Genomic DNA, 25,624 nt, shown 5'->3' on the forward strand with positions numbered 1-25,624 from the left:
AGCTTTGGCGGGCTTGTCTATGAGTGGCCGGTGAACCGAGGTACTGATATAACGACGCGACCCCTATTGATCGTTAAACCCTTAGCATCTGGTTCGCTGGTCAGGAGGCAGCCTATGGGAGTGTGACATACTCCGAATATAATATACTCGTAGCATGCCACACCTGCAGAGGTCATCTCAGCCGAATACTCACTAGCACTACCCTACAGGGGAGCTCACCTCAGCTGAAGAGTAGTGGTGTTCGGTGGCGGTGAGGCTGTCAGTGCCATTTTAATGTAGCTGTTTGCTGAGAATGACGCTGGTTGAGTCTTGTGGTGACAAGACTCACCAGACCGACCCAACACACACTCACACACAGGTCCTCCTCCATCCCGGCTCTCAACACACCTGTACACGAAGATCACCAATAAATTTAGGCAGGTCACGATAGAGATCAATAATATAAAACACCGTGGAAATAAATGGTATAAAATACCGACACAATGGAAATATAAACACACATGCAGTATAATGTGATCCTTTATTGACAACGTTTCACCCACACAGTCTGTGTGTGACTTGAAAAAGTCCACTGTGTGGGCGAAACGTTGTCAACAAAGGATCGCATTGTGTATATTTTTCCATCGACAGTAGGTCACATTGCCTTTTGATATATTGTAGTTTAAATCTACGTGACGTGTTATGTGGGTGAGTCAGTATTATCGTTATATCATCAACATCGTTTAAAAAAAAAATATTTCATGGGATACCTAAATAGGAATTTAACGAAGTATAGTATTTATAAGATTATTAGGTATCCCGGAAGGGGATACGCGTGGAGAACCATAGATGTATTCTTAGATATACACTGCATACATCTGCACGAGTATGTGTGTAATTTTTGAGTGTGTAGAGACATACTTGTGTGTGTGTGTGTGTGTGTGTGTAAGTGAGGGGAGGGAGAGGTCGTACCTGGCGTGGTTGTTGCATGGTCGTCCAGCATGGAGACAAGGGTCGTCCTGAGGGCAGCCTGGGGAGCTGTTTTTGCTCAGAACTTCTCCTCCAAGGTCACGCAGCTGTATGGAAATCACTCTCGTTAGTTTATCGAACGGAGGATCGAGCCTCCTCTCCAATCACTGTGCTCAATGAGACACGCATGAGCCGTGACACGACCCCTGCAACCACATATAGGCGAGTAAAAACACACACACACACACACACACACACACACACACACACACACACACACACACACACAAAAGAGGTATGATAAAGCTCACGGAGAAGGGAGTGAGTGACCTAGTAGCGATCAGTGAAGAGGCGGGGCCAGGAGCTGTGAATCGACCCCTGCAGCCGCAATTAGGTGAGTACAACACACGAGAGTCTTACCTCACCATTAATCCGGAGGTTTCTCACGCATCCGTGGAAAGCAGAATCCGTGACAGCTGCGGGCCATCCGTGGTCTAAATAGTTGGGTGGTGCGTGGGCCATACCACCCACCTGTAGAGGCGCTGCCACCCTCAAGCCACCCACACCAGGAGGTAAGGAAGCAGCCATCCTGCACTCTCCTCCACCCTTACACGAGTCCACTATTACCTCCACTCTCTGTAAATATTACAGTAAACAGGTGATACAATAATAATAATAATAATAATAATAATAATAATAATAATAATAATAATAATAATAATAATAATAATAAAGTGTTTATTGCAATATACTTTCCTTAATATCAGATTCCGTATCTTTATCCTTGTTTTCAAATAAAAAAAGGCACAATACCGTGACTGGAACGATACACAAATAACCTGCACATACAAGAGAGGAGCTTATCACCGAAACGTCGTCGTGAGCTCCTCTCTTCTATGTGCGGGTTATTTGTGTATTCTTTTCATTTATTTTGCATTCATTTGTAGAAATTCTGATTGAAACAATACCTGTTGTCCCCATATAATATCGAGACGATGCCAGCGGCCGTCTGCCAGTGTGGGAGCGTGTGTCTGAGGCGTTGATGAACCATTGTTTGAAGATGCTGGCGACCCCTGGTCTGAAGATGAGGATGTTCTGTGGTCTGAAGAGGATGATGATCCGTGGTTTGTGGCACCAGGCAACAACCCAGGATGTGTGGACGATAATGACTTAGGATGTGGGGCTACAGACGAAGATCCAGAGTGTTCGGACGACGATGATCCCAAATGCGAGGCTTCGGACGAGAACTCTGAATGCTTAGAAGACGATGGTCTGAAGTTCGAGGCTTCAGACGAGGAGCGAACGTGTTTAGAATATGTTGATGCGAAATATAAGGCTTCAGACGAGGGCCCAGGGTGTTTAGAATACAATGATGTGAAGTTTGAGGTGTCAGGGTATTTAGAAGACGAGGAGCCATAATCTTTATTAGACAATAGCCTGAAGTTTGGTTCTTTGGACGAAAACCCAGTGTGTTTAGAAGACGATGACTCGAGGCTTGAGGCTTCAAACGAAGATCCACTGTGTTGATTAGATAATGGCCTGTAGTTTGATTGCTTAGAAGACGATGGCGCGAAGTTTGAAACGTCAGACGTGAACCCAGAGTGTTCAGACGACGAGGACCCAGGGTTCAACGATACGGATTTCTTTCGACGTACGGAAGTGGGCGCCAGCAGCACTGGACTAGTACCTAAGTCCAGCATCACCCAGGGTCGTCCACCTCTCAGCTCCACACTTAACACGTCTTCCTGAACAAAAACTGTTTTTTACATTTCTTTAGCAACTAAAGCTTGGAAGGTAAGCTGGAAGGCAGGTTACAGTAACTGGTTGCAGGCTTGCTCTAATTGCATTAATAATTATATTAATTTTGTGACTGCATTTATTCATGAGGTTAAAATGATATTTCCCGAGTTTTCAGGAAAAATATTCTCTAATCTTAAATAAACTTTAACTGCAACAAAATTGTATGAATCGACCAAGATAAGCACTTCTTTTATAAGCTATTACTGCCAATGATAACAATAATAATGACAATTTACCTGCATAAACTGTGTTGCTGGAGGTGTGAGTGAGGGTCCTGGACCAGCATACAAGAGGCGGCAGTCAGCGTGGGTAGTACGGAACTCCAGGCTGAGGTGTACATGAGGGCAGGTGGGTACTGAAGATACCCAAGCCCAGCCCTGACCTTCAAAATGGCGACTTAGCTGTTTGCAGATTGATCCACTCGTTCCGTGCGGGCACACGCAGCTTAGGTAACAGAAGAAGATTCGTGATGACACGAGAGATGTTTTTTTGTGTGTATTTTATCAGTATTGAAACATGAAATTGTGTTTAATAATCTAGAGAGAGAGAGAGAGAGAGAGAGAGAGAGAGAGAGAGAAATACAAACAGTGAAACAGAAACAAGAATAACGTACTGTGGTTGCTTGCTCGTTCTCAACGCCAAATGAAGTAATCTGCTGAAGAGGACACCAGTTGGAGGTCGGAAATGTGGCAAAAAGCTGTCGCTTTTGTTTCTGTCTCCATGTGGGTTTGGGTCACTTATGTTTCACTTATGTTTCACCGTCAAAAGTTTATTAAAAAAAACACAGTAGTGGAACAATACTGGAACAATACTGGAACAATTTATAACTAACACACAATGCCAGATATTTTATACCTGGCTCCACTACACTACGAAGCTAGATACCTTATACCTGGCTCCACTACACTACGAAGCTAGATACCTTATACCTGGCTCCACTACACTACGAAGCTAGATACCTTATACCTGGCTCCACTACACTACGAAGCTAGATACCTTATACCTGGCTCCACTACACTACGAAGCTAGATACCTTATACCTGGCTCCACTACACTACGAAGCTAGATACCTTATACCTGGCTCCACTACACTACGAAGCTAGATACCTTATACCTGGCTCCACTACACTACGAAGCTAGATACCTTATACCTGGCTCCACTACACTACGAAGCTAGATACCTTATACCTGGCTCCACTACACTACGAAGCTAGATACCTTATACCTGGCTCCACTACACTACGAAGCTAGATACCTTATACCTGGCTCCACTACACTACGAAGCTAGATACCTTATACCTGGCTCCACTACACTACGAAGCTAGATACCTTATACCTGGCTCCACTACACTACGAAGCTAGATACCTTATACCTGGCTCCACTACACTACGAAGCTAGATACCTTATACCTGGCTCCACTACACTACGAAGCTAGATACCTTATACCTGGCTCCACTACACTACGAAGCTAGATACCTTATACCTGGCTCCACTACACTACGAAGCTAGATACCTTATACCTGGCTCCACTACACTACGAAGCTAGATACCTTATACCTGGCTCCACTACACTACGAAGCTAGATACCTTATACCTGGCTCCACTACACTACGAAGCTAGATACCTTATACTTGGCTCCACTACACTACGAAGCTAGATACCTTATACCTGGCTCCACTACACTACGAAGCTAGATACCTTATACCTGGCTCCACTACACTACGAAGCTAGATACCTTATACCTGGCTCCACTACACTACGAAGCTAGATACCTTATACCTGGCTCCACTACACTACGAAGCTAGATACCTTATACCTGGCTCCACTACACTACGAAGCTAGATACCTTATACCTGGCTCCACTACACTACGAAGCTAGATACCTTATACCTGGCTCCACTACACTACGAAGCTAGATACCTTATACCTGGCTCCACTACACTACGAAGCTAGATACCTTATACCTGGCTCCACTACACTACGAAGCTAGATACCTTATACCTGGCTCCACTACACTACGAAGCTAGATACCTTATACCTGGCTCCACTACACTACGAAGCTAGATACCTTATACCTGGCTCCACTACACAACACTGAGATAATTCCCTAACATTTCTAAAAACTAAGACAACCCGTAACTGTAGTCACCTAGCTGTATTGTTGTAGACAGTCTGTACTGTCTGCACAGACAGCCATGCTGTCTGCCAATTGAGTTCATATTTTGCGCCATGCTGATGCTGCCACCTATAGGCCTATCACTTCAGTATGCCCACCCCTGCATCTACCTCACACACTCAGCGGCCTAGACTCAGACAACAGGTCCCTACTCCTCTCTCCCTGGTGGCCCCTCGGGGAAGGTTCCTTGATGTTGGTGAGGGGCTCTTGATTTAGGGAATTGGATCTGTGCTCCAGTTCCCCGAATTAAGCCTGAATGCCTTCCACATTCCCCCCCCCCAAGGCGCTGTATAATCCTACGGGTTTAGCGCTTCCCCTTACCTGGAGTTTACCTGGAGAGAGTTCCGGGGGTCAACGCCCCCGCGGCCCGGTCTGTGACCAGGCCTCCTGGTGGATCAGAGCCTGATCAACCAGGCTGTTAATGCTGGCTGCACGCAAACCAACGTACGAGCCACAGCCCGGCTGGTCAGGAACCGACTTTAGGTGCTTGTCCAGTGCCAGCTTGAAGACTGCCAGGGGTCTGTTGGTAATCCCCCTTATGTATGCTGGGAGGCAGTTGAACAGTCTCGGGCCCCTGACACTTATTGTATGGTCTCTTAACGTGCTAGTGACACTCCTGCTTTTCATTGGGGGGATGTTGCATCGTCTGCCAAGTCTTTTGCTTTCGTAGTGAGTGATTTTCGTGTGCAAGTTCGTTACTAGTCCCGCTAGGATTTTCCAGGTGTATATAATCATGTATCTCTCCCGCCTGCTTTCCAGGGAATACAGGTTTAGGAACCTCAAGCGCTCCCAGTAATTGAGGTGTTTTATCTCCGTTATGCGTGCCGTGAAGGTTCTCTGTACATTTTCTAGGTCAGCAATTTCACCTGCCTTGAAAGGTGCTGTTAGTGTGCAGCAATATTCCAGCCTAGATAGAACAAGTGACCTGAAGAGTGTCATCATGGGCTTGGCATCCCTAGTTTTGAAGGTTCTCATTATCCATCCTGTCATTTTTCTAGCAGATGCGATTGATACAATGTTATGGTCCTTGAAGGTGAGATCCTCCGACATGATCACTCCTAGGTCTTTGACGTTGGTGCTTCGCTCTATTTTGTGGCCAGAATTTGTTTTGTACTCTGATGAAGATTTAATTTCCTCGTGTTTACCATATCTGAGTAATTAAAATTTCTCATCGTTGAACTTCATATTGTTTTCTGCAACCCACTGAAAGATTTGGTTGATGTCTGCCTGGAGCCTTGCAGTGTCTGCAATGGAAGACACTGTCATGCAGATTCGGGTGTCATCTGCAAAGGAAGACACGGTGCTGTGGCTGACATCCTTGTCTATGTCGGATATGAAGATGAGGAACAAGATGGGAGCGAGTACTGTGCCTTGTGGAACAGAGCTTTTCACCGTAGCTGCCTCGGACTTTACTCTGTTGACGACTACTCTCTGTGTTCTGTTAGTGAGGAAATTATAGATCCATCGACCGACTTTTCCTGTTATTCCTTTAGCAAGCATTTTGTGCGCTATTACGCCATGGTCCCCTCAAGGAAGGTTCCTTGATGTTGGTGAGGGGCTCTTGATTTAGGGAATTGGATCTGTGCTCCAGTTCCCCGAATTAAGCCTGAATGCCTTCCACATCCCCCCCCCCAGGCGCTGTATAATCCTCCGGGTTTAGCGCTTCCCCCTTGATTATAATAATAATAATACGCCATGGTCACACTTGTCGAAGGCTTTTGCAAAGTCTGTATATATTACATCTGCATTCTTTTTGTCTTTTAGTGCATCTATGACCTTGTCGTAGTGATCCAATAGTTGAGACAGACAGGAGCGACCTGTTCTAAACCCATGTTGCCCTGGGTTGTGTAACTGATGGGTTTCTAGATGGGTGGTGATCTTGCTTCTTAGGACCCTTTCAAAGATTTTTATGATATGGGATGTTAGTGCTATCGGTCTGTAGTTCTTTGCTGTTGCTTTACTGCCCCCTTTGTGGAGTGGGGCTATGTCTGTTGTTTTTAGTAACTGTGGGACGACCCCCGTGTCCATGCTCCCTCTCCATAGGATGGAAAAGGCTCGTGATAGGGGCTTCTTGCAGTTCTTGATGAATACGGAGTTCCATGAGTCTGGCCCTGGGGCAGAGTGCATGGGCATGTCATTTATCGCCTGTTCGAAGTCATTTGGCTTCAGGATAACATCGGATAGGCTTGTGTTAACCAAATTCTGTGGCTCTCTCATAAAAAAAAATCATTTTGATCTTCGACTCTCAGTCTGGTTAGAGGCTTGCTAAAAACTGAGTCATATTGGGACTTGAGTAGCTCACTCATTTCCTTGCTGTCATCTGTGTAGGACCCATCTTGTTTAAGTAGGGGCCCAATACTGGACGTTGTTCTCGACTTTGATTTGGCATAGGAGAAGAAATACTTTGGGTTTCTTTCGATTTCATTTATGGCTTTTAGTTCTTCCCGCGATTCCTGACTCCTATAAGATTCCTTTAGCTTAAGTTCGATGCTTGCTATTTCTCTGACCAGTGTCTCCCTACGCATTTCAGATATATTGACCTCTTTTAGCCGCTCTGTTATTCTTTCCCGTCGCCTGTAAAGGGAGCGCCTGTCTCTTTCTATTTTACATCTACTCCTCCTTTTTCTTAGAGGAATAAGCCTTGTGCATACATCGAGTGCCACCAAGTTAATCTGTTCTAGGCATAAGTTGGGGTCTGTGTTGCTTAGTATATCTTCCCAGCTTATATCGGTTAGGACTTGGTTTACTTGGTCGCACTTTATGTTTTTGTTATTGAAGTTGAATTTGGTGAATGCTCCCTCGTGACTAATCTCATTATGTCGGTCTGGGGCTCCGCGCATACATGACTGAACCTCAATTATGTTGTGATCTGAGTATATTGCTTTTGATATGGTGACATTTCTTATCAGATCATCATTGTTAGTGAAGATGAGGTCTAGTGTATTCTCCAGTCTAGTAGGCTCTATTATTTGCTGGTTTAAATTGAATTTTGTGCAGAGATTTAAAAGCTCGTGCGAGTGTGAGTTTTCATCAGAGCTGCCCCCTGGTGTTATTATTGCAACAATATTATTTGCTATATTCCTCCATTTTAGGTGCCTTAAGTTGAAATCCCCCAGGAGCAAGATGTTGAGGGCATGGCCCTCCCGGGCCATGGGCACTTAACACACTGCCTGTGTACCTCACGACATTGCAAATGAAGTAAGAAGCCTCTGAGACCTTTATCATTACTCCCCGCTGCAAGAACCACCCAATAATCTGGTAAACATTGTATCTGCTCCCGTTTACAGATCTTACTAGCACTCACATTATTCCTAGCCTCGTCGTGGGTCCTGTCATACCTACTCTTGAAACCCTGTATGGCTTCTGCTTCCATTATTTCCTTGTATAGGTCGCTGTGCTGAATATGTTAGTCTCAGCCATCTGATAATAGTAGATAGTCCACTATCTACTTCTCTGCTGTCATTCCCTATGCACCCTGAGGCTGAAGAAGTACTTCCTAACATCCTTATGATTACCTTGTCCTGGTCCCCTCGAGTTATTTCGAGGTTTCTGCAGTATCTCGCACGTTGTGAACATGTCTCTCCCTTGGTTCTTACAGGAGTGCCTAGTTAATTATACTAATACACTTGTGTACAAGAAAGTAACAGTATCAACAAAATGAGCGTTGGTATACGCCGGGAATTAAAAGCTTGTTCTCAAGCCCCTCAAAAGTGTATCCTAGAAGATGTTTATCAATTAATGTTGCAAAAGAATAGCCATCAAGGTTAATTAAATTCTTGTTTACTATCACGTTTTCTTTCTTTTTTTTTATCAGACCGAGTTCTGCCCCTTTGATGAACTTTCTTGAAAAGTTTACAAAGTTTTTATGCAAATAGTACTTTTTATCTGCGGGTTATTCATCGCAGATGCCTTTAGTTAAAGAAAATATAAAATATACATTTTTTAATAGACGGTAATAATGATTTACCTTATTACTTACCTGGGTCCTCTGGATTTTGTTATACAGCGGCCACCGTTGAGACAAGGATTGGGAAGGCAAGACGATGGATGGGTAACTGCAGCAACGCTAGGCTGATACACAGCGTTACTGGACGTTTGTTGCTGCTCCCCTTCCTGTTGTTGCTGCTGCTGGTGTTGCTGCTGCTGAAGTATCTGTGGCTGGCGAGTGCGACAGCTACATCCACTGGTCATAGTGCGGAACCGTGGCGTAATAACAGCTGTCTGGTTGGCATCAACAACCCAGGCTCTTGGTCCCTCAGTCTGGTCATGAGGTGGACCAGTAAGACACACTCCCACCCCCACGTCTGATATCTTCACACCACTCTCTCTCGAGACCTTAAAATATATACATGCAAAGGGTAAAATGTTTTAATTGCATCCAGAACTAACCTACAATCCGAAAAAACTGAAAACTAGACGAAGTAGTCACTGACTTTTTTTGGGTTATGCTAGAAAATCTACACATGTTGCTATGAATGATAATGTATATAACTGTATTTATTTGTTGTAAAGCCCATGCGGTTTAGTGCTTCTTTTTGATTATAATAACAATATTTGTTGTAAAGTCTAAGTATTACAAATTCAACAGAAGCCAAAATATGGTAAGATAAAAATATATAGGCAAAGTAAATTTACTATTACACGACGTTTCGCCCGCTGTTCTGCTTTCTCAGGTGACAAAGCTCCCTCCAGAGCGAGAAATCGTTAAACGAAAGGATTACTCTCTCTCTCTCTCTCTCTCTCTCTCTCTCTCTCTCTCTCTCTCTCTCTCTCTCTCTCTCTCTCTCTCTCTCTCTCTCTCTCTCTCTCTCTCTCTCTCTCTCCATGCACTTTAGATTCTTCATAAGAACACAAGAATTGAGGAGCACTGCGGCATGCCTACTGGCTCATACTTGGCAAATCTTTCCCACCCACATATCTGTCTAATAAAAGGCGTGACAGTGTGACTTTTATTCTTTTATAATACATAGAATGTTAAGATGAACATCTTACATAAAGGCAACAATAAAAGGACAGTGTATGAAATATATTGAACACATGTCGATTGGAGATATGATCCACATGGATCATAAATACAAAATAGCTTGTTCACGTGATTCGGTTTATTGAAGAGGACAACGTAGGTCTAAATCTACAGAGTGTCTGTCCTGTTATTGTCCCCATGTAGATAATGGTCTCGTGCTACGCACGAAAGTCTCACCTGGTGTCGGTGAAGGAGGAGGAGCTGGTCAAGAGGCTGACGTGGCCGAGCAGTTACCCAGAGCTGTGTCTCAGGTCCTCTGGAGGAGGCCAGACTAAGACCCTCCAGGGACACCACCATTACCTCCACTCCAGCCACCGCCTCCACTGACGCTACCAGCGCCTCCAGCAGCGACTTACCAACGTCCTGAATAGTCAATAAATACCATAGAAATCTAAATCAAGAAATATTGCCGCACCTGACCTTATATAAACAAGGATTAGATGAAATTTTAATTAGGTCATACATCAAAACATGAAATACCGTAGTAATTAAAAACTTTTTTATTAATAAAACTCTGTTGAAAAACTGCTACAGAACTGCTAGAATTATTTCAGTTGTTGTGAGTAGAGGATTTCTTACGATAATATAAAAGAAATCCATATTAACTAATCTTTCAGACGTTCACAACCTATCCATCTCTGTTGGAAAAAAGAGTTAGTTGTACTCCCAGGGTGTCGAGTCTCACCTGGTGGTATGTGATGAGACGTTGTGGTGGATGGATGGCCAGGGTAAGAGGGACGGCCCATGGGATGACTTCTTCACTGAGGCTAGTGACCAGCACACTGACGCTGGCTGCTACATCCAACTGTCCCTGTGTCTCGTCACTCACCCAGAACTGCAGCGAGTACCTGCAGACCAACTGTATTGTCTCTCACAGATTCTACACCACAATACACCTATGTAGTAGAAGCTTTTACAGGGACAGCGTTTCGCTCAGTGAGGAACTTTATAGGAGCATCACTTGATAAAGTTTTATATAGTTCAAAACATTATTGCAATAAAGAAAATCCTGTACTTCTGTGTTTTTCTCTATTTTGTCTATAGTTTGAATTGCTGTCCACAATACACCAAGCATGACATAGCAAACAAGCAAGCACTTAACGTACACACACGTACACACCATATACCTCCACTCATCACACTTAACAAGAGGCAAAATACATCCAGTATACGTTAGTTTTTTTACTGAGTAACTGTTGAACTGCTAAGAGACATAAAAGTGTATATAAGGAAATATATCGATCTCAGTAGATAATAAATCTAATATAAAGTAGTGACAGATGTCGCTTACTGATAGCTGTTTTTCATAAGAGTCAAAGTTTGCAAATGATGTTGCAGTAGCTTGGAAGAGTGTATATAACAATCCCTACGGGATCAAAAGAAAATGAATCCGAGGGACGTAGTTGATGGCTGTACTTTTGTGAATTCAGAAACTGAAGATATTGTCGTAGTTTCGGGGGGTATGCGTTATACATGTATCTTACTCAACAAGGGTTAGTGAGGAGACTTGCCTGCCATCTGTGGCGTGAGCACTCATAGCGAGTTGACCTGTGTTGTGGTCCAGCATGAACAACGGGTGCTGGTGTCCCTCTCTCCAAGACCACCTCTTGTCCCCAGCGTCCCAGTCGTCGGGGTCGTCCACGTACACACGACCTAGTGGCACCACCCCTGCCTGGCCCTGGCACCAGGGGGGCAGAGAGACTTGGTAAGCAAGAGTTAAACATTTACAGAGCACTAAGATCAAGAGAACTGCGACGTATCTCTTGAGTTTGTCTTAAAACTGCAGGGAGGCGGCACCTAGCGGAAAGTGATCTTACACCTGACAACCATGTTCAGCCAGCAATAAATAGGTACATGGGTCTTAGCAAAATGTTGTGGGTTACATCCTGGGTGGTGAAAGTATACCCTGGATATTCCAGGGCTCCGAAAAATGGAAAACTGAAGTGTAGGAAAAGAGGTGGGAACTTACTGCGATGCGTGTTACTGTGATGGTCTTGGTAGCTGGTCTCATTGGGTTGTCATTCCTGTCGGCGACGGTGACGGTAACAGTGACGGTGGCTATCAAACCCCTAGCGTCCCCCACCAGCAGCGGTAGACAGCGCTCAGAGGCCACTTCTCTGTCTAAGGGTCGCAGAGACGTGACCACCGCCACACCTCGACCCTCGTCTCCTCCTGCAGTAAGGTACATAATGCATGGCTAGGAGGCTTGTCCAGGCACTGAGGTACCTTCCTTACCGGTTGTTAAAGTCACTTGTCCATAGACAGTTGGCCTGTTCTTTGGTGTGTGTGTGTGTGTGTGTGTGTGTGTGTGTGTGTGTGTGTGTGTGTGTGTGTGTGTGTGTGTGTGTGTGTGTGTGTGTGTGTGTGCGCGCGCGCGTGTGTGTTAGAGATGTATCTGATGTGAAAATTTAGATATCCGCTGATGCGGATGCATATGCGGATATCTGTTTACAGTAAAATGCGGATGCGAATGCAAGAAATTGTGCGGATGTTGCGCGGATACGGATGTGGATATCCGATACATCTCTAGTAAGTATTGTTTTGGCTGAGTGTGGAATGAATGTGGATGCCAAGTTACTTTACTGATATCAGCTTTTTTATAGATTTGGCAGCAACAAAGCCACGAGACAAGATTGAATAGCAACACTAGGCCTTTCGCACCGTCCCCAGTACTTCGTCAGGAGCTTGCAATACGAAGAATCTAAAAACAAATAGGAGATGAAGAATTCGGGAGACAACCAGCGAGGTACAGACGAGACAGACATCACTGCCAATGGTCTTTTTAACTTGCCCAAACACACACACACATACACACACACATATATATATATATATATATATATATATATATATATACACACACACACAAACACAACTAAACAAAGAAGACATGAGATGCGATCGTACTTACTAGGATCGAAATCTACAGCAAAATCCTGTTTTAAGTTGTCTGAGACATTGGTGGCCAAAGCGATGGTGAAGGGAGGTCCATGTCCCAGGGTCCAGTCATCAGCGTCGTCCAGGGTGATGTGGGCCACCTGGAGTGGTCCACTGTTCTCTGATACCTGTGGATATGGTCAATAGGTAATGTGTTGTGTTTAGTGGACGAAGGATCGAGCCTCAAAGACGGACATAGCATTCCACGTATTATAAGTGTAATAATGGCATTATATCAACTGGAAGAATTTAAAATCAACCCACAAATTATGGATGAAAACGAGGAGACATTTCGGATTTTCTTGAACCAGGCAGGACCGAAACCTCGTCCTGATTGTGGTTTGATCGTCTCGAAATAAACGGATGGGGTACCTGCAATAGGGCGGGTCCAGATACATGGGGCGCGTTGTCGTTGACATCAGTTACGGTAATCAAGAGCGTAGCGGTAGCGGTGCGTGCCGGGTCACCGCCGTCCACCGCCAATACCAGTACTGCGTGTCCAGCCGCGGCTTCACGGTCCAGCACTCGGCGCAAGCGAACCCGACCCTCCGAGTCCACGGTGAACCGCCTGCCGGGGTCGCTGCTGGGTTCAATATCGTAGTGAATCTCTCCGTCACCACCCTGTGTGTGTGGGTGAGGGAGGAGGGACTGAGGACGGTATGGAGTAATATATATATATATATATATATATATATTATATATATATATATAATATATATATTATATATATATATATATTATATATATATATATATATATTATATATATATCTTCTTCCTTTCAACATACCAGCCGTATCCCACCGAGGCAGGGTGGCCCAAAAGAAAAAACTAAAGTTTCTCTTTTTAAATTTAGTAATACATACAGGAGAAGGGGTTACTAGCCCCTTGCTCCCGGCATTTTAGTCGCCTCTTACAACACGCATGGCTTACGGAGGAAGAATTCTGTTCCACTTCCCCATGGAGGTAAGAGGAAATAAACAAGAACAAGAACTAGAAAGAAAATAGAAGAAAACCCAGAGGGGTGTGTGTGTGTATATATATGCTTGTACATGTATGTGTAGTGTGACCTAAATGCAAGTAGAAGTAGCAAGACATACCGGAAATCTTGCATGTTTATGAGACAGACAAAAGACACCAGCAATCCTACCATCATGTAAAACAATTACAGGCTTTCGTTGTACACTCACTTGGCAGGACGGTAGTACCTCCCTGGGTGGTTGCTGTTTACCAACCTACTACCTATATATATATAATATATATATATATATATATATATATATATATATATATATATATATATATATATATATATATAACGTCGTGTTGAATAGGTAAAATTGGTCAATTAGCAAGAACTCATTTAAAATTAAGTCCTTTCTAAAATTTTCTCTTATATGTTTAAATATATATTTTTTTTTCATTTATGTTAATGTAAAAAATTAATAATTTTGTACCAAAAGATCCTTTGAAAACTTACCTGACTTTATTACAACAAGCGCAATTTAATTTAGCCTAATCCAACTAAATATATTTTAGATAAAATTAGTAGTAGGTTGGTAGGCAGCAACCGCCCAGGGAGGTACTACCGTCCTGTGGTAGTAGGTTGGTAGACAGCAACCACCCAGGGAGGTACTACCGTCCTGCCAAGTGAGTGTAAAACGAAAGCCTGTAATTGTTTTACATGATGGTAGGATTGCTGGTGTCTTTTGTCTGTCTCATAAATATGCAAGATTACAGGTACGTCTTGCTACTTCTACTTACACTTAGGTCACACTACACATACATGTACACGTTTATTTATACACACCCATCTGAGTTTTCTTTGATTTTATCTTAATAGTTCTTGGTCTTATTACTTTTCCTTTTATATCAATGGGGAAGTGGAATAAGAATCTTTCCTCCGTAAGCCATGCGTGTTGTAAAAGTCAACTAAAATGCCGGGAACAATGGGCTAGTAACCCCTTTTCCTGTTAAGATTACTAAAAAGAATAAGAAGAAAATTGTCAAAGTGGGAAGTCTGAATGTGCGTGGATGTTGTGCAAATGATAAGAAAGAGATGACTGTGGATGTTATGAATGAGAAGAAGCTGGATGTCCTGGCTTTAAGTGAAACAAAGCTGAAGGGGGTGGGAGAGTTTCAGTGGAGAGGAATAAATGGGATTAGGTCAGGGGTTTCAAATAGAGTTAGAGCTAAAAAAGGAGTAGCAATAAAAGAGCAGGAAAAGAGGGACTACAAATGTATAAATTCAAGGATTATGTGGAGTAAAATAAAGATTGGATGTGAAAAGTGGGTTATAGTAAGCGTGTATGCACCTGGAGAAGAGAGAAGTGTAGAGGAGAGAGAGAGATTCTGGGAAATGTTGAGTGAATGCGTGGGGAGTTTTGAATCAAGTGTGAGAGCAATGGTGGTTGGGGATTTCAATGCTAAAGTGGGTAAAAATGTTATGGAGGGAGTAGTAGGTAAATTTGGGGTGCCAGGGGTAAATGTAAATGGGGAGCCTTTAATTGAGCTATGTGTAGAAAGAAATTTGGTAATAAGTAATACATATTTTATGAAAAAGAGGATAAATAAATATACAAGGTATGATGTAGCACGTAATGAAAGTAGTTTGTTAGATTATGTATTGGTGGATAAAAGGTTGATGGGTAGGCTCCAGGATGTACATGTTTATAGAGGGGCAACTGATATATCGGATCATTATCTAGTTGTAGCTACAGTTAGAGTAAGAGGTAGATGGGAAAAGAGGAAGGTGGCAACAACAAGTAAGAGGGAGGTGAAAGTGTATAAACTAAGGGAGGAGGAAGTTCGGGCGAGATATAAGCGACTATTGGCAGAAAGGTGGGCTAGTGCAAAGATGAGTAGTGGGGGGGGGGGTTGAAGAGGGTTGGAATAGTTTTAAAAATGCAGTATTAGAATGTGGGCCAGAAGTTTGTGGTTATAGGAGGGTGGGGGCAGGAGGAAAGAGGAGTGATTGGTAGAATGATGAAGTAAAGGGTGTGATAAAAGAGAAAAAGGTAGCTTACGAGAGGTTTTTACAAAGCAGAAGTGTTATAAGAAGAGCAGAGTATATGGAGAGTAAAAGAAAGGTGAAGAGAGTGGTGAGAGAGTGCAAAAGGAGAGCAGATGAAAGAGTGGGAGAGGCACTGTCAAGAAATTTTAATGAAAATAAGAAAAAATTTTGGAGTGAGTTAAACAAGTTAAGAAAGCCTAGGGAAAGTATGGATTTGTCAGTTAAAAACAGAGTAGGGGAGTTAGTAGATGGGGAGTTGGAGGTATTAGGTAGATGGCGAGAATATTTTGAGGAACTTTTAAATGTTAAGGAAGAAAGAGAGGCGGTAATTTCATGCACTGGTCAGGGAGGTATACCATCTTTTAGAAGTGAAGAAGAGCAGAATGCAAGAGTGGGGAGGTACGTGAGGCATTACGTAGAATGAAAGGGGGTAAAGCAGCTGGAACTGATGGGATCATGACAGAAATGTTAAAAGCAGGGGGGGGGGGAATATAGTGTTGGAGTGGTTGGTACTTTTGTTTAATAAATGTATGAAAGAGGGGAAGGTACCTAGGGATTGGCGGAGAGCATGTATAGTCCCTTTATATAAAGGGAAAGGGGACAAAAGAGATTGTAAAAATTATAGAGGAATAAGTTTACTGAGTATATCAGGAAAAGTATACGGTAGAGTTATAATTGAAAGAATTAGAGGTAAGACAGAATGTAGGATTGCGGACGAGCAAGGAGGCTTCAGAGTGGGTAGGGGATGTGTAGATCAAGTGTTTACATTGAAACATATATGTGAACAGTATTTAGATAAAGGTAGGGAAGTTTCTATTGCATTTATGGATTTAGAAAAGGCATATGATAGAGTGGATAGAGGAGCAATGTGGCAGATGTTGCAAGTATATGGAATAGGTGGTAAGTTACTAAATGCTGTAAAGAGTTTTTATGAGGATAGTGAGGCTCAGGTTAGGGTGTGTAGAAGAGAGGGAGAATACTTCCCGGTAAAAGTAGGTCTTAGACAGGGATGTGTAATGTTACCATGGTTGTTTAATATATTTATAGATGGGGTTGTAAAAAAAGTAAATGCTAGGGTGTTCGGGAGAGGGGTGGGATTAAATTATGGGGAATCAAATTCAAAATGGGAACTGACACAGTTACTTTTTGCTGATGATACTGTGCTTATGGGAGATTCTAAAGAAAAATTGCAAAGGTTAGTGGATGAGTTTGAGAATGTGTGTAAAGGTAGAAAGTTGAAAGTGAACATAGAAAAGAGTAAGGTGATGAGAGTATCAAATGATTTAGATAAAGAAAAATTGGATATCAAATTGGGGAGGAGGAGTATGGAAGAAGTGAATGTTTTCAGATACTTGGGAGTTGACGTGTCGGCGGATGGGTTTATGAAGGATGAGGTTAATCATAGAATTGATGAGGGAAAAAAGGTGAGTGGTGCTTTGAGGTATATGTGGAGTCAAAAAACGTTATCTATGGATGCAAAGAAGGGAATGTATGAAAGTATAGTAGTACCAACACTCTTATATGGATGTGAAGCTTGGGTGGTAAATGCAGCAGCGAGGAGACGGTTGGAGGGAGTGGAGATGTCCTGTCTAAGGGCAATGTGTGGTGTAAATATTACGCAGAAAATTCGGAGTGTGGAAATTAGGAAAAGGTGTGGAGTTAATAAAAGCATTAGTCAGAGGGCAGAAGAGGGGTTGTTGAGGTGGTTTGGTCATTTAGAGAGAATGGATCAAAGTAGAATGACATGTAAAGCATATAAATCTATAGGGGAAGGAAGGAGGGGTAGGGGTAGTCCTCGAAAGGGTTGGAAAGAGGGAGTAAAGGAGGTTTTGTGTGCAAGGGGCTTGGACTTCCAGCAAGCGTGCATGAGCGTGTTAGATAGGAGTGTAATAAAGTTGGTAGAATTACCGACAATATGTAAAGTAAAAGGACACAAGTGCAACTAATGTGACATTTATTGTGGCAACGTTTCGCTCTCCAGGAGCTTTATCAAGCCATTACAAACAATACATGGACACAGAGGGTATATAAAGGCTCAGAGTGAGGTGAATACTAGTGAGGTACCATTTCGATGTTCACTAGTGGTAGTAGTAGTAGTAGTAGTGGTAGTGACAAAAGCAAATTCAAATTCAGAGACGCCCAATTAGTGATAAAAGAAACTAATTTCCGCACACGCAAGTGCCTTGAATCAGCACTGATCGCTGTTTCGAATACAATTAAACAAAACAACGGCAGCTTCACCATCTCCGAAGTCTTAGCAAGAATCCTCCTGAAAACAGTAAACCCTGCCATCACATAGTCTCTCCTGTTATACTACACAAAGCACAGAGAGTGAACACTGAAACAACCTGCCTCATTCCAGTTTATATTTGTCCAACCTATTTTTATGTTACCCAAGTAATAGCTTTTATATCCTTTTACATGTACGAATTAATTGCTTTTGTCACTACCACTACTACTACTACTACTACCACTAGTGAACATCGAAATGGTACCTCACTAGTATTCACCTCACTCTGAGCCTTTATATACCCTCTGTGTCCATGTATTGTTTGTAATGGCTTGATAAAGCTCCTGGAGAGCGAAACGTTGCCACAATAAATGTCACATTAGTTGCACTTGTGTCCTTTTACTTTACATAGATAGGAGTGAATGGAGACGAATGATATTTGGGACCTGACGATCTGTTGGAGTGTGAGCAGGGTAATATTTAGTGAAGGGATTCAGGGAAACCGGTTATTTTCATATAGTCGGACTTGAGTCCTGGAAATGGGAAGTACAATGCCTACACTTTAAAGGAGGGGTTTGGAATATTGGCAGTTTGGAGGGATATGTTGTGTGTCTTTATATGTGTATGCTTCTAAACTGTTGTATTCTGAGCACCTCTGCAAAAACAGTGATAATGTGTGAGTGTGGTGAAAGTGTTGAATGATGATGAAAGTATTTTCTTTTTGAGGATTTTCTTTCTTTTTTGGGTCACCCTGCCTCGGTGGGAGACGGCCGACTTGTTGAAAAAAAAAATTACAATAATATAATAATAAACATAATGAAATATATTTTTTCCGTTAGGTTCAGAATGATTTTTTCGAAATTATTGCATACACAAATTTCACTTGCCTTATTCGGCAAGAAGAGCGTTGCTATTTAAGCCAAAATAGCAAGTTTTACCTGTTCGGCACGACTTATCAGAGGTTACTGGACACGGACAAGGAAATCAATCTGTTTTTCTCTCAATATATTACATTTATGTTCCTTTAGCGACTTTTTTCTGACATTTATTCCACAGCAACAATTGTCAAGGCAACACTTTTTGCCTCTTGTCTTTCTAAATCCATTTTTTTATATATCCCCTTCCGTCGAATTATTTATTTCTCGTCCGCATCCATAAGTTATCACTCCACTTCCTCTCCATTTTAACTCTTTGTTTGGAATTTATTTCTTTTATACTGACAGTATCTTCTGTTGTGAACACTGCTGGAACTGTTACACTGCAGTATCTTCTGTTGTGAACACTGCTGGAACTGTTACACTGACAGTATCTTCTGTTGTGAACACTGCTGGAACTGTTACACTGACAGTATCTTCTGTTGTGAACACTGCTGGAACTGTTACACTGACAGTATCTTCTGTTGTGAACACTGCTGGAACTGTTATACTGACAGTGTCTTCTGTTGTGAACACTGCTGGAACTGTTATACTGACAGTATCTTCTGTTGTGAACACTGCTGGAACTGTTACACTGACAGTATCTTCTGTTGTGAACACTGATGGAACTGTTATACTGACAGTATCTCCTGTTGTGAACACTGCTGGAACTGTTATACTGACAGTATCTTCTGTTGTGAACACTGATGGAACTGTTATACTGACAGTATCTCCTGTTGTGAACACTGCTGGAACTGTTATACTGCAGTATCTTCTGTTGTGAACACTGCTGGAACTGTTACACTGACAGTATCTTCTGTTGTGAACACTGCTGGAACTGTTACACTGACAGTATCTTCTGTTGTGAACACTGCTGGAACTGTTACACTGACAGTATCTTGTTGTGAACACTGCTGGAACTGTTATACTGACAGTATCTTCTGTTGTGAACACTGCTGGAACTGTTACACTGACAGTATCTTCTGTTGTGAACACTGATGGAACTGTTACACTGACAGTATCTTCTGTTGTGAACAGTGCTGGAACTGTTACACTGACAGTATCTTCTGTTGTGAACACTGATGGAACTGTTACACTGACAGTATCTTCTGTTGTGAACACTGATGGAACTGTTACACTGACAGTATCTCCTGTAGTGAACAGTGCTGGAACTGTTACACTGACAGTATCTTCTGTTGTGAACACTGATGGAACTGTTACACTGACAGTATCTCCTGTTGTGAACACTGCTGGAACTGTTACACTGACAGTATCTTCTGTTGTGAACACTGCTGGAACTGTTACACTGACAGTATCTTCTGTTGTGAACACTGCTGGAATTGTTACACTGACAGTATCTTCTGTTGTGAACACTGCTGGAACTGTTACACTGACAGTATCTTCTGTTGTGAACACTGCTGGAACTGTTACACTGACAGTATCTTCTGTTGTGAACACTGCTGGAATTGTTACACTGACAGTATCTTCTGTTGTGAACACTGCTGGAACTGTTACACTGACAGTATCTCCTGTTGTGGACAGTGCTGGAACTGTTACACTGACAGTATCTTCTGTTGTGAACACTGCTGGAACTGTTACACTGACAGTATCTTCTGTTGTGAACACTGCTGGAACTGTTACACTGACAGTATCTCCTGTTGTGAACACTGCTGGAACTGTTACACTGACAGTATCTTCTGTTGTGAACACTGCTGGAACTGTTATACTGACAGTATCTTCTGTTGTGAACACTGCTGGAACTGTTACACTGACAGTATCTTCTGTTGTGAACACTGCTGGAACTGTTACACTGACAGTATCTCCTGTTGTGAACACTGCTGGAACTGCTACACTGACAGTATCTCCTGTTGTGAACACTGCTGGAACTGTTACACTGACAGTATCTTCTGTTGTGAACACTGCTGGAATTGTTACACTGACAGTATCTTCTGTTGTGAACACTGCTGGAACTGTTACACTGACAGTATCTCCTGTTGTGGACAGTGCTGGAACTGTTACACTGACAGTATCTTCTGTTGTGAACACTGCTGGAACTGTTACACTGACAGTATCTTCTGTTGTGAACACTGCTGGAACTGTTACACTGACAGTATCTCCTGTTGTGAACACTGCTGGAACTGTTACACTGACAGTATCTTCTGTTGTGAACACTGCTGGAACTGTTATACTGACAGTATCTTCTGTTGTGAACACTGCTGGAACTGTTACACTGACAGTATCTTCTGTTGTGAACACTGCTGGAACTGTTACACTGACAGTATCTTCTGTTGTGAACACTGCTGGAACTGTTACACTGACAGTATCTTCTGTTGTGAACACTGCTGGAACTGTTACACTGACAGTATCTTCTGTTGTGAACACTGCTGGAACTGTTACACTGACAGTATCTTCTGTTGTGAACACTGCTGGAACTGTTACACTGACAGTATCTTCTGTTGTGAACACTGCTGGAACTGTTACACTGACAGTATCTTCTGTTGTGAACACTGCTGGAACTGTTACACTGACAGTATCTTCTGTTGTGAACACTGCTGGAACTGTTACACTGACAGTATCTTCTGTTGTGAACACTGCTGGAACTGTTACACTGACAGTATCTTCTGTTGTGAACACTGATGGAACTTTTTTCATTAAAAGCTTCACACATCTTCTCCTCAGTTTTAATAAAACTCTCATCATTATTATTTACCATTTATTCTGTTTTAAGGTTTAGTTAAATTTTTACTCTGGAACGAAAGATTTGATCTTTCCTCTTGTTGCTGGAACTTTATCAAAATTTTTTGTTTCTCTCTCTTTTTTTCCATTTGTATATTCATTTTGGCGTGTGTGTGTGTGTGTGTGTGTGTGTGTGTGTGTGTGTGTGTGTGTGTGTCTATTTACATATACACAACTCAAACAAAGGAATTGCCTTACAAATATATACAATAACGTGTGTGTGCCTGTGTATTCCTGTGTGTGTGTGTGTGTGTGTGTGTGTGTGTGTGTGTTTGTATGTGTGTACTGGACCAAGTTTCAAAGCAAAATTACAGTTTATCACCAATAGCCTGATTGATCAGAGAGCAGGACACGATTAAGGGGACGGAGGATCGAGCCTCCATCACTCTGCTCAGAATAACCCCACACTGGTCTGAGGATGAGTGCTCTACAATGATTCATCACACTGATTCTTCTGAAGAGGGCCTCAATTTAAGGTCGACATATGCAATACCAACATCTTTTCTTATCTCTCGTAAAAAAAATTTGTAGTGAACTTGTATAGACAATATCCGGAGACTTTATATTGAAAATCGTAATGAAATTGAATGGGCTTCATGTACAGACTATCTTGATAGTCCTGGATAGTGCTGGGTGCTAGCCATAATAGTCAACTAACACCTATTTAATGCTACGTGAAGAGGGAAAGTAGGCGTGAGGAGGCTTGCCAAAATATTTAACAGCAGTGCCACCTCCTCCAGCTGCTTCAGCAGTAATAGCAGTAGCATCAGCAGCAGCAGCATTGATATTAGATGCTGCAGCAGTAGTGATATTAGCAGCAGCAGCAGAAGCAAGAGAAGCAGAAAATGCAACATCGATATTAGCTGTTCCTGCACTACTAGCAGTAACAGTAGTAGCAGCAGCAGCAGCAGCAGCAGCAGTGAAGGGCTAAGACTGACCTGGTCTAGGTCAGTTGCGGTGAAGGAAGCCAGTGGGTGACCCAGTGGTGTGTTCTCCGCCAGGGTCAAGTTGACCACACTGGTGACCAGGTGGGGGTCGTTGTCGTTGTCGTCTTCCAGCACGACCTTCACCCAGGTGTCGTCCATGTGGCTCTCGTCCCACCACCGTCGCTCCTCCTGTAGTTCCACACACAAAAAATAAGTTTATCTTGTGATTATGACTGAACTAAGAAAGAGGGCGATTTACTCTGTGTATTCGCTCCCTTGATCTGTCTATATCTAGGTTTTGTGTGTGTCTATGTATGTTCATGTCTATATGTTTATGTCTATGTCTCTCTCTCTCTCTCGCTCTCTCTCTGTTGCCCTTTCTTGCCCTCATTTTCTAGCCTTCCTCGCTCTATAACTTTCCCATCTTTCTAAATCAAAAGCATATCTGTTACAGATGCACCTGCCATCTGTAACAGATATGCTCCCAGCTGGGCAAGTTGATTACACCTGGATGTGACGCACTGACTTACTCTGAGACAGGCATCGCCCTGTAGTTCACAACTTCTGGTCTCCATCTCATTGTACTCAGGCGCCTCGGAAGCCTGAAGAAGCGACGGAGCTAGAGGTCAACTCCCCTTAAGAGACAGGAGGTATAGCTCAACCCTCCGAAGAGACCCAAGAGGTGAACTCCCAGGAGAATCAGCTCAACATTCAAGAAGACCTGGAGCTGGAACTTTGTCAGAAGACCAAAAGCTCAAGTGACTAAAACCCGCGTCAGGAAACACTTGTCCTGTTTGCTGACGAGTCTTACCTAATTTCGGCACCATTTAAGAAATCCTTCCAAATAATCTGTTTAGTTCTTGAGTAAACTTCAAGCATTAAGATGAGCGAGATGTTAATGTATTTTTTGAGAAATGGGTCATTAAACATATCGTAAAAAACTCCGTCATTACTTACGTCCTTGACTCGAGACTTCCAAGTGAGCCCGTGGTAGACCATCTGAAAAGACCCGCTGGCAAGCAGCACACGTGTAGCACCTCGTCACCCAAGATAAGCCAATCAAGAGGCCCAGGAGCTAGGGTTCAACTCACTACAGACTTACCTGGGACACACACACACACAGCTGGGACGCATACATTACCCCAGCGACAAGTCAGATTGAAAGAAAAAATGCGCTTCTCATATTCTTACAGCAACAAGGATGGAGGAGACACATATCCGCGAAAATCCTCTTGTTTTGTGCCAGATTATGAACCATAAAAAGTCTGGCCTCGGGGAGTCGAACATTGCGGAGGACACAACCGAAATTTAAGGAAAAACTAAAATGTCGTAGCTTGTTTTTTTTTTCTCGTCTCTTTTATTTAGTCTGTCGTATTTCACCTTCATTTTTCGGTGTTCATTTTTTTTAGATCTAATGGATTGACATTACTGTTTAGTTTTACCCATGTTTTGTTTATTATTTATTTTAGTATGTTATTTTTCCAGCCTCTCCTCGTTTTGCTTTTAAGATAACATTACTGCGTCTCCCTATTGTTGCAAGTCTATCACAAGCCTCCCATTCGTATTTTGTATGGGGTTTTCAAAATTTTTCTTCTGCACTTGTGATATGATTCTCAGTAATCTTGTTCAGATCCTGTTTTGTGGTGTTATTTAATATTTTATACCACCTTCTAATTTATAATGTTTTAAATAAAATATATAAAAAAACATCCATCTCTGTCTCTCTCTCACCTTGTCAGAAACCTGAACTCTGAAACTGAATCCCCGGCGCTGAAGCTGGTCCTCGAAGTCGAGCGTGTGAAGAACTTGCAGAGATCCACTGTAGTTCCTGGCTGCTACCACCGTGAATCTTTCCCATCCATATCCACTCCTCTCCACTACCTGCCACGGTAGTGGATGAGTGGAGAGACAAATGGACCGATTAGACTGCTATCCTCCGGCCTCCACCACAACAAAACACTTCACCAGAAGAATGAGAAGATGCGGTAGAGAAACTCGAGGTGGCATACCTTGAAAGCGAACTGGTTGGTAGTGTCTGGGTCTTGGAGTGTGAGGAGAGCCAAGGTGGTGTTAGGTGAAGCTGTCTCCTTCACCTTCACCTTCCACTCGCGGCGGGTGAACCGAGGACCCACGTCGTTCTCGTCTCCCAAAGACACAACGACCGTTCCTGTTCCTGTGCTCGTGGGAAGCGGGGAAAGGAAGGTCGTGGTTGGCATTGTGAGAGTCGTGAGGGAAAGGGGACGTACGTTTTGAAATACGTATTGTGCTTGAAATATGCATATGAAATATTAAAAAATAATGTATGTTGTGGATGAAAGGATGATGTTGAATTGAAGGATGTATATGCCTGGACGATATAAACAGTTCGCTGGGATGAGGCTGAGATTTTTCTCTGAGGTATTTCGTCTAACCTAAACATTAATCGTACATAGCATAAAGGAAAGTCTAAAGATTCATTTATAATGTTCATGATTCATTATTCAGTGGATGATTATCAAGGAGGGAGGCAAGTTGATGACTTCGGTACCACTTCTACTACCGAATGCTAGGAAAAAAAATGACCTGGGAACTTAACTCACAATACTGGTAAGATACACTGAATCCAAATGGCGTAATTCAACAAAAGTGAAGAAAAAAAAAACATTGCAGAGCAAGCTTTTATTGGAATGTTTGTCTAGAAATGTATCAACACAGTTCTGGTAAGATCATGTGAGGTTTAAGGTGACCATAGGATGAACAAGACTTGACCAACGACCTCCCAGCCAGGACTCACCTTTGAGGCCACCACCGTCAGAAGCCACAACTTGGATGACGAATGATGGTGTTTGTTCCCGATCCAGACAACACAAGGCCGTTCGTATGCTGCCAGAGAAACAAACACCAGTCAGACAGGCACACAGAGACAGACAGACGACGGACAG

General features: G+C 42.7%; 1 protein-coding gene across 1 annotated transcript in view; it reads right to left on the reverse strand.

Annotated features, from left to right (window-relative positions):
- LOC128698219 (putative neural-cadherin 2) overlaps positions 1-25,624 on the reverse strand; it is a 64,082-nt gene that overhangs the window by 24,155 nt on the left and 14,303 nt on the right. The window contains exons 8-23 of the mRNA XM_053790373.2: positions 25,477-25,565; positions 24,713-24,876; positions 24,435-24,584; positions 22,716-22,892; positions 13,258-13,506; positions 12,860-13,013; positions 11,918-12,120; positions 11,460-11,626; positions 10,634-10,796; positions 10,126-10,311; positions 8,905-9,260; positions 2,985-3,192; positions 1,917-2,693; positions 1,369-1,584; positions 952-1,055; positions 220-387 (exon numbers count right to left, since the gene is read on the reverse strand). Of these exons, the coding sequence (XP_053646348.2) occupies positions 220-387; positions 952-1,055; positions 1,369-1,584; positions 1,917-2,693; positions 2,985-3,192; positions 8,905-9,260; positions 10,126-10,311; positions 10,634-10,796; positions 11,460-11,626; positions 11,918-12,120; positions 12,860-13,013; positions 13,258-13,506; positions 22,716-22,892; positions 24,435-24,584; positions 24,713-24,876; positions 25,477-25,565 (3,531 nt within the window). The remainder of the gene's footprint in view (positions 1-219; positions 388-951; positions 1,056-1,368; positions 1,585-1,916; positions 2,694-2,984; positions 3,193-8,904; positions 9,261-10,125; positions 10,312-10,633; positions 10,797-11,459; positions 11,627-11,917; positions 12,121-12,859; positions 13,014-13,257; positions 13,507-22,715; positions 22,893-24,434; positions 24,585-24,712; positions 24,877-25,476; positions 25,566-25,624) is intronic.

This window comes from Cherax quadricarinatus, chromosome 63 (assembly GCF_038502225.1).
Source record: "Cherax quadricarinatus isolate ZL_2023a chromosome 63, ASM3850222v1, whole genome shotgun sequence".
Classification (NCBI taxonomy): domain Eukaryota; kingdom Metazoa; phylum Arthropoda; class Malacostraca; order Decapoda; family Parastacidae; genus Cherax; species Cherax quadricarinatus.